This window comes from Mandrillus leucophaeus, unplaced genomic scaffold, assembly GCF_000951045.1.
Source record: "Mandrillus leucophaeus isolate KB7577 unplaced genomic scaffold, Mleu.le_1.0 Scaffold1466, whole genome shotgun sequence".
Taxonomy (NCBI): domain Eukaryota; kingdom Metazoa; phylum Chordata; class Mammalia; order Primates; family Cercopithecidae; genus Mandrillus; species Mandrillus leucophaeus.
This window is the reverse complement of record NW_012101439.1, coordinates 76745-86765: the sequence shown is the minus strand read 5'-3', so window position 1 is coordinate 86765 and position 10021 is coordinate 76745. Positions and strand designations below refer to the sequence as shown.

At 44.5% G+C, this 10021-nt stretch overlaps 1 protein-coding gene across 2 annotated transcripts in view; it reads left to right on the top strand.

The window, feature by feature from the left end:
- Positions 1 to 902, top strand: part of LOC105535475 (T-complex protein 11 X-linked protein 2) — a 5195-nt gene extending 4293 nt beyond the window's left edge. For both annotated transcript variants that reach the window (XM_011974573.1, XM_011974572.1), the window contains exon 7: positions 472 to 902. In XM_011974573.1, coding sequence (XP_011829963.1) covers positions 472 to 704 — 233 coding nt within the window. In that variant the 3' untranslated portion in view covers positions 705 to 902. The remainder of the gene's footprint in view (positions 1 to 471) is intronic.
- Positions 903 to 10021: the final 9119 nt, after the last annotated feature.

The window sequence follows — 10021 nt, the reverse complement described above, 5'->3', positions numbered from 1 at the left end:
AAGTGCTGTTGAGTTAGGCTGTAGGGTATGTTCCATGCTGGAATGGAAGCAGCACACTTGGCCAGCTTGCTTTGAACTTTAGCATCGGATCGTAGCCTGGATTGGGTGTATGGGCCTGAACGTGGTGCACTGGTTGCAACATGGGTTGTTACTTTCAGGTACCGGGTCTACAGTCCTCTTATTAAGTTAAATGTGCACTAGGATCTCACGTCCAGCTACATAATCTTATGAACCCCCTAGAAATTTACTACCTCAGCATATTTTGATCATGCACTGTCCTTTGGGAGCTTGATGGCATTCCACTCCCCCAAACAAACAAAAATCACATGTATACAGTTTACCCGAATGAGCGGAGAGGTCAGTGAATAACTCTGTTAACGCAAAACTTTGGTGAGCAGATAGAGCAAAGGCATTGTGAATTTCTTCTGAACCCTGTTTGTTCCTCTTTTCATTGTTTTCCCCTGCTCCCAGATCAGCGGATCCGTTTGTTTCTCAAATGCTGTTTGCTTCATGGCATGCAGGAGTCTCTGCTACACTTTCCTGGAGGCCTCATTCTCATTGAAAGGGAGTTGGCAGAACTGGGCTGGAAGTTTCTCAATCTGATGCATCATAATCAGCAGGTATTTGGCCCATACTATGCTGAGATCCTAAAAAACATCATCCATCCAGCTCAAGCACAAGAAACAGATGTGGAGCATAACTGATAGTGCTGGACCCCAGCCATGGCAACAGGGATCCAGGAGAGAGAGGTCAGCATGTTTCTGGGAGGACATCACCTGTGGTCAGTCGAACACTCAGCCCTCTTCCTTGCTACAGCCAGGACACAGGGATGCAGGGGTCAAGCATGTAAACACCAAATGGCCCAATCCCCTTCACTAATAAACTTCTGAGCTGCAAGAAAATTTCAGTTCCTCCTGTGTTCTAGCTAAAGTCAGGTTCTGCACCCTCATCCCCTAACTAGCTGAGTGAGAATCCAGTGGGCCCTCCGTTTTCCCTTCACTGGCTGATCATTCTTCAGTAGGCTTGCCTGAGCTGGAATCTGGGCATCAGGTACTGGTAAGGGAAAATCCTGGGACTGTATAGAATAATGCCCCCTCAAAACTGGGAAGGAGCTAAGAGACCAAAGAATGACCCGGACAAGTTCAACTTGATAAGTAGATGAATTTATTGGGACTTACGTATGGGGCATTCCTGGGTGGCAGCAGGACGGCTCTGGGGATCTGCCCTGACACTCGTCTGCAAGCTGATTTTAAGCTAATTTTCTGGCTCTTTGCCTTCCATATGCAATGAGACTCTTTTTCTTGGTATGTTTCCCAGTACGCCCTGGGATGTTTTGGTTCTCACGGACACCTTGGCTCCTAAGCTGGGCACCATGCGTGGCCTTGGATCACCACCTGGCCTTCAGGGTTCAGGCAGCAGACATACAGCCTTAAGTAATCTGGTGGGGGAGGGGAGAACTCATTAACCTGCCGTCACTAGCATTATTTTCTCCAGTGAAAACTCATTTCCTTGAGGGCTTTGAAAACTCTTTGTGAGATTATCCAGAGAATGAATATAAGGGCTTCTGGAAGTCAGAAATTCACTGAATTGCAGATGAAGAGAAGTCATAGAACTCCATTTCTAGCACCACATTTCCTTATAATTTTCAAGGATACAGCAATAGTAAGAGTTCCCAGCTCCTGTTCCAATGTCCGGTTTTAAACAGTATGAAAACTGGGGATTGGTTGAAAGTTGATATTGTGAATATCAACTTTGTGCCAACAAGCATTCAGCTAAGGACAGGTCTCAGCTTCCATGAGATTTCTGTTTCTTTCAAGTGATTCTAGGGGTCAGGCTTGGAATCTCTGATAATGACAGTAAACCGAAGCAATTAGGTCAGTGAGTGTCGTATCAAGTTCACTCCGATCCTATTTCTATAGCTGAATTAATCTTATCTTTCCACGTCGCTAGGCTTAGAACATCTCATTCTTCTTGACAGAATCGATGTGCGTATTCAAGCGTGGGGCCGCTGCCATGCTTTTTCCCACTCCTAGTCTGGGACTCCAACTGCCAAGTTATGAATATGAGCTGACTTGGCAACACAAATGATAAATGTTCTTGGTCCACAAGGACTTGGGCTTGTTTTTAAAGACTGCAGAGGTTCATCCCATCATTCCCAGGCCTACTGCAGCAGACAAGCAGCAATCTAGAAAATTAGGTAAAAAATTAGGTTTGGATTTGGACTAGGTTTGGATTTAGAAGGGACAGGGAAAAATAGAAACTTACTTGTGGGATAGACCCAAACTGGGTGAAAAAAAAAAAAATCATATCCTCATTATTTCGGCGGATGGAAGGAGCTGAGTACAATTTACTCAGCCCAAGAAAAGTAACAGATGAGATTGGAGTTTCGTTAGTCCCAGGGGAACCACCTGATTGATTTCCCTAGAGGGTGGATACCAGATGGGTGACATAGCTGGGTAAACAGAGTGCTACTTTTACTTTGGCTGGAGATAAGGCACACAGAAAAGCTGTGGAATGGATCACTCAAGTGTTCTAATCTTGTGACTAGATAATCTCAGGACAGAGACCACGGCAGATGAATGTTTTATAATTAATAAATAGGCAGTGAGCCCGGCCTAGTTAAATTATCTAATCTGATTAGACAATACTAGTACAATTTTTTTAAAAAATATTAATTTTGGGAGCCAGATTATCTTACAGACAAGTGTGTTCTGAAGCGATCCCTGTGAAGATGACTGAGTAGTTGATGGATACTGACTTTCGGCTGCAGTGAAACTTTGCTTTATACTTTATAATTAAAATCTGACTTATTTTGATTTCTTGGAGATTTTGAGTTTATTGGTTCTCTTGTGCTTCCACATGGAGGAAATGGGAATCCTGATCCTAAACAAGGAAAGATAGCTCCACTCAATTCTGTTCACCATTTAGGGATGGATGGATGCACAGTTAGATAGGTGGAACATGCACATGGTTAAAAATGACATGCAGTACAGAGAAAATTTGGTTTCTTTCCCACCCCTGTATCTCATTTGTCCTACTTAGAGGAAACTGTTTCCAGGTTTTTGTGTATACTTCTAAAGATATTCTGTGCATATGCAAGTATATATTATAATTACAACTAATATTTGTGAGTGTGTATGCGCCAGGCACTCTTTTAAGCACTCTACATATATTATTTCAATTATTCTTTAACAATTTATCTCCAATCTACTTTTCCAATTTTAGAACAATGTGGTACAGAAAGCTCTAATTGAGGGTGAGAACCTGTGTTTGTTTGTTTATATATTTACTTATTTATCTGGTCTTCTTTGAGTGAGTAAGGGAAAATCATTTCACTTTCTTGGGCTTTTTCTTTGTCTTCATCTATAAAATTCAATACTTGACTAAATTACTGATTTTGTTGTTCAATTCTATAGAGTTATTTGTCGAAAAATGAAATCTTTCCAGAAAGACCACGAATAAGAGAGATCAAAGCTAGGCCGCTTGAGTTGAAGTAGAGCTGGAAGAAGGAGTTTTGAGGACTGTTTCAAAACCACTGGACTAGATCATCTCTAGAGGTTCCTGTATTATTTTCTTCTTTTCTTATGGCTGTTGTAACAAACTACCCCCTGAACTTTGTGGCTTAAAATAACATACATTTATTCTTTTATCATCCTGAGTGTCAGAAGACCAAAATCAGTTTCAGTGGGTCAAAATCAGGAAGTCAGCAGGACCAGGCTCCCTCTGGTAGCTCTAACGGAGAATCCATTGCCTTGCCATTTTTAGCTTCTGAAGCTGTATTCTTTATTCCTTGGCAAGGCAATGGATTCTTCCCTGGAGCTTCCAGAGCTCCCATTCCTTTACCATCCAAGCCAGCATCATAGCGTCTTGTGTCAGTCACCACATTGCGTCCTTCTATGTGAAATGTCCCTCTCCTTCCCTCTTAATAAGGAAACGTTCTTACATTTAGCGCCAGGCAGGATAATCTCCCCACCTCAAGGTCCTTAGTCACATTTGTAAAGTCCCTTTTGCCATATGAGGTGACAGTCAAGGGTTCCAGAGACTACAACATGGATATCTTTGGAGGCCATTATTTAGCTTACCACAGCCTACCCTCTAACTTCCCAAAATTCATGTTCATTCTACATGCAAAATATATTTGCCTCACCTCAATATCCCCAAAAGTCTTGACTCCAACTAGAGTTGAAAATCTCATCTGTAAATCATCTAAACCAGGTATGAGACAGACTCTGGGCATGATCCTTCTTGAGGCAAAATTTCTTTTCATCAGTGGCCCTGCGAGCTAGAAAAAAGGTTACCTCTTTTTTATTACAGTGGTGACACGGACATAGGATAATAGTTATAGACATTCCCCCTCCCAACGGGAAAAAAATGAAAGCAAGCAAAAAGTTATGAGCTCCAAACCAACTTGAAATCCAATCGGGTAAACTCGTTTAGGTTTCAAGGCCTGGGAATATTCCTCCGTGGCTAGAGGTTCTGCCCTCTATGCCTGAGGTTCCATCCTTTAAGTGAACAGAGCCAGGCTCTGTCCTCAGAGTCATCTTTTTTTTTTGTTTTTGTTTTTGTTTTTGTTTTGAAGAGTAATACATGTTTGCAGCAGAATACTTTTATCTGCCTGTTTCTTGCCTGTAGAATTTTGGAAGTCCAACAGCCTTCTTTTATTTCATCCTCTCTCTGTCACTTTCAGTTCAAGTTGGCAGTGTTTCTGCTGGCATGGCATTCTTTGAAAACCTCATGGGTCTACTCTATGTGTTGAGGATTCTCTCCACTGGACAAGAGGTTACTTGACAGATCTTTCCTGGATAATCTTATCTCTATTCCTGGATTCTGCTGAGAAGATCGAGGGGACCCACGAGTCACATGCATGATTTAATTGAGCCCTGCGAACATTCTGATCTTTTCATCCTTTCAATGCTTTAGCAAAAGATTCTCCAGCCATATCCTTGGCTTTCTTCTTACTGCATGTTTTCCTGAGAGTCAATCTCCCAATTTTAGCATTTTGTGCAGTCTGAATAGGCTGAGAATTTCCCACATCTTAAAGTCTTGGTTCCTTTTTGCTTAACAGCTCTCATCCCTCAATTTCTCCTTTTATTCTTGTATTATGCTATAAGCACCACTAAGAAACCAGACCACAGCTTCAACATGTTACTGGGAAATCTACTCAAATAAATATTCGGGTTCATCCCTTTTAAGTTCTGCTTTCCACACAAATGTAAGGCACAATTGAGCTGAGCTTTCTGCCCCGATGTGACAAGAATACCCTGTCTCCCAGTTTCCAAAAACATGTTTCTTCTTTCTGAGCCCTCAACAGCAGTGCCTTTTATCATCCATATTTCTACCAACAGTTCTGTGATAATTTAGGTATTCTCTAAGACAATACAGGCTTTCTTTGCTGCACGAGTCACTCCCTTGTGCTACATTCTTTATTGAGATATAATTCACACAACAAAAGTTTCCTATTTTGAAAGATAACAATTCAGTTTTTTTTTTCAGTGTGCTCACTGTGTTGTGTGCGATCATTCCCATAATCTATTTTGATAACATTCCCATCATCCTAAAAAGAAATCCTGTACCTATTAGCAGATCCCTGCCCTAACCCCCAGTAGTTACTAATCTACATTATCAGGGGCTCCTCTGTGAGCGGTATTCCTTGTGGCCTCACAGTGGCTTAGCCCTGGGATAAGTCCAGCAAGGGAGGGGAGCAAAGCAATGCACTGTGGCTGACCACTGTCTACCTGGTGCCAGAGTGGTGGCTGCCGCCCCAAGGCAAAGACCTTGGCAGCAGAGAAAGTAGTTAAGAAGGAAGTTTTTTTTTTTTTGGAGGGGCAAAGTCTCTAGAAGTATGGGAAGACCCTCTCTGCATGCAGTCCCATGTAAAGACCTCAAATCCCAAGGCTAGAGAGGAGGTAGAGTGCCTTGGGGACTGGAATCTATGTATTTCCAATTTCCTCATGCCAACTTGAAGGCTTAAAGACTGATTTGGAAGATTTTGTTTCAGTTTCCCAGCTGCAAAATCTTCCATCGGCCTGGACTTCTGGGCCTTTAGGGCTAGCTGATCGGCCACCTTAAATGCCCGCCCCAAAGTCAGGATGGTCTCCTGTGTCAGATCCTGGGAGGAAACAGATTACAACCGAAATAATTTGGGGGTTTAGGGGCTGTTTCTTCTCTTTCTGATGCCTGTCCTGTGTCACCATGCCCCTACGCAGAGCACCAGCACAGGCATAATCTGGACCAGAGTGATTATTATACTGGCAATGTGAGCTACGGTTACACAATCTGTAACTAAGTTGCCCCATTTAGTCTTCAAAAGAAGCCTCTGAGATTGGTCGCACTATATCCCAGTTTTTACAGCTGAGGAACTAGGCACAGTGAAAGTTGTACAAGATCATACAGCTAGTGAGTGTCTGAGCCCAGAATCAAACGGAGGCAGTCTGTTACCAGAGCCTCTGCTCCTAAACACCCCATTGCCACCAGGCAGGTGGTAAGATTTGGGACACACATAAGATTCCAATGACGTTGGGAGTGCCAAGAGTTGTCTGGGATCCAGAGCCACACATATTTTGGAAAACACCATTTTCTCTTGACACTTAACAGCAACATCCACCCTGGTACTGAGAGGGCAGCAGGGAGCTCTGTAAAAGGTGGATTAGCTTGCTGGAGCTGCCATAATAAAGTATACAAACTGGGTGGCTTAAACAACAAACATGCATTTTCTCACAGTTGTGGAGGCTAGACATCTGTGTCAGCGACGGTGGTTCCTTCTGAGAGCTAAGAGGGAAGGATCTGTTCCAGGCCTCTCTTCTTGACTTAGAGATGGCTGTGTTCTCCCTATGTCTGTTCACATTATTTTCACTTTGTGCATGTCTTGTACAAATTTACCCCCTTTTATAAGGACGCCAGTATGACCTCATCTTAAAATCTGTTGCCCAGGAGAGCACAGGCGCCCCAAAGAAGAAAATTGGGAGAATGTCACATAAAGTATTAGACCGAAGGTTTGGTAAATAGGGCCTCCATGTCGACGAAGGAGGAAGGCTGGGCAAAATGCAGACCTTGCCTGACCTAGGAGAACCTGTCACTGAAGTGTTGGGCAAGCCCCTTCCTTCCTCTGTGCTTTAATGTCACCAATTGTTATGTACGGAATTATGGTCCCCCAAAAATCACACGTTGAAAGCTTAACCCCCAGTGCCTCACTATGTGATTGTATTTGAAGGCAGGACCTTTAACAAGGTAGTTCTGTTAAAACGAGGCCACTGGTGTGTGCTTTCATCCAATCTAACGGGTGTCCTTGTAAAATGAGGTGGTTAGGACATATAGTATTAGAGATACTAGGGATGCACTCACACAGAGGGACTACCATGCGAAGAGGCAGCAAAGCGGCAGCCATCTGCAAATGAAGGTGGGAGGCCTCAGAAGAAACCAAGCCTACCAATACCTTGATCTTGGACTTCTGGTTTCTGGAACTGTGAAATAATTAGTTTCTGTTGTTTAAGCCACCTAGTCTGTGCTATTTTGTTATGGTACCCCTAGCAAACTAATACACCACTGAATACAGAGGAATTAGACTGAGTGATAGCGAAGACTTCATGTACACATCAAGCAATTGCTAAGTACGAAGAAGGTACTGGCAGAGCGCTGTTGATGAGTCCAGCCTACAGATCTCCTGCTCAACAGTGACATTCTCCTGGGGGGCAAGCAGTGTCCTGGGATTCCCTGACTACTGGTTTCCCTCAGGGCGTGCCTATATCACCTCCCTCCTCAACCCCTAGAAAGTGCGCCCTCTCACCACTACATCACCAGCTTTCCTTCATGCAGGTTAGGGTGCTAAAACACCCAGACACTGCTTCTCCCCATTTTATTTTATTTTGGTGTGGGTGAGGAACAGTGATCTAGGTTTGAGGTTTCTGCTCTTGGATATGGCCATTGAAGGGGTGAAGGGTTTACATCCAACCACTTGCTTTCTTTAGCAGGGGGGTTACAGGAGGTTGGGATCTCAAGAAGTGCTGCATGGAGGGGAATTCTGAGATCATTAAGGGAATGATGCCATTAAAGTCTCATGAGCAGACAACTAGGACTAATGGAATCCATATTTGCAAAGATCAGCGGCAATTATGCACTAGGGCTGAGGGCAGGTACTATAAGCAGGGACTCCAAGGGTAAGGATATCAGTTCAGAGGCAAGTTCTGGGACAGACTCTTAGGAGTGCAGAGTAATAACAGGAGCCAGAGGTATTCTGAGGGAAGGCACACAAGTTAGTTGGAGATAAGGGATGGAAAAGGGCCTGAAGGCTACTCTCCTCAGGAGTTTCTACAGCTGCTTCTGGGCTCATTCCCCACGGAGGCTCCCTGTGAGAAGCACCCCTTGTTGGAGGTGTTTAGGAACTTGATGCCTTCGTACGTGATGGGCAGGAAGAGAAGCAACATATGGGGAATAATGCCTCCTCTCAGAGCTAAGCCCTCATGAACTCCATAATCCAGGCCTCCCTGCCACCATATCCCTAAGCGGAGTGCTCCAGGGCCCGGCGACACGAGCAGAGCAGCTGTAGCTGGACCCTCCTGGCTGTGGCTGCCATTTGCTGCCCTCCATCCTAAGCAGCCCTTACTTATACCTCACACTCCTCACCATACCACAGATAATCTACCCGCAGCTTGGTACAGGCATCTGCAGTGGACGCTGTCCCCCACAGATTGTTTTGACCAGCGTGGAGCCCAGATACTGTGGAAACAAGGAGTGATGAGGCTTAAGAAACTCTGCATCACCACCCCTGGGTGGCTAGCCAATTCAGGACCATGCCTCTGGCAGTGTTCTCTGGCCAAAAGATGACCAGGAGCATACCTGGAGCCAAACAAACGTGGGCTTTTGACTCATTGCAGTGAGGGAGAACCAGGGAGACCCATGGGGGATCTCCCAATAAGAGGGTGTTAGGGATGACTTATTTTAGGATTTGGGCTTGTGTTTATTGACTTTTGTCGGGGGCTTAAGGAAGTCAAGATTTGCTCTGGATTGGATTGCTCTTAGGAAGTGGGGATAAATCTAGAGAAACGAGGAGAAATGACAGGGTGCAACTTAAGAGACTGGCCACGGCCCACCGCACTCACTCTCGCTCATCCCCTCTTCTGCAGGCTTTAGCTGCCATGTTGTGAGGACATTCAAGCAGCTTTTGGCGCGGCCTACGTGGCAAAGAACATAGGTCACATATTTCGAAGTCAGAGCAAGTCTGAACAGTGTTTGTTAGTTGTTTGTTTCAATTCCCTAAATATTCAGACAGATCTTTGCCTGAAAGGTTTAATTATAACTCCGTCAGCTAAAGAGGCCTATAGAGCAACAATCGTCTTCAGTTTTTCACAATTAAATGGCACCTGCATCTTCAGGCAGAAGAGCCAGTGGTTCATTTTCCAGAATTCAAGGTAGAGCATTTGAAAATGTTAACAGCTTTGACAAACCTCATCATCTAAGTGCCAGGCCCTAGTCTAAAGTGCCAGCACTAGTCTAATTTCCCAGCCCACTCTTCTCTCCTGAGCCCCCAAACTCTTATTTACAGCTTCGTGTGGCACAGGGTGAGTGGTAGTACCCACCACCTCATGCAGGCTGTGATCTGTAAAATGTATGACAACTAGGGCCCTCCAACACATATCTGGACCCCTATGAATATACCTCCACCTTCACTGAGCATGAACTCCCTTGTCTCTCATGTCTGCCTGTCCATCTGTGACTTTGTGTGTCTGCAGGGGAGGCACAAACTAAGTATCTTCGTGCAGTGACAGGAGCTTTAGTTTCAGCGAGTGCAGAGCAGGGTCAGTTTGCATGCAAGGAGATAAAGCTGTGGCCATTACTGACTACAAACTCCACTGGGCCCTAAGTATGGAGTAAACTGCAAATTCAGAAACGTCACCAGGGAAGAGGTTTGTGAGGCTAGAGGCTCTGGTGTAAAGGAATACACAAGTATGGAGCCGTGTCTGCATGTCTGAGGATGAGCTTCTCTATGGGGCCTTCCACACAGAATTTCTCATCAGCACACTGGGAA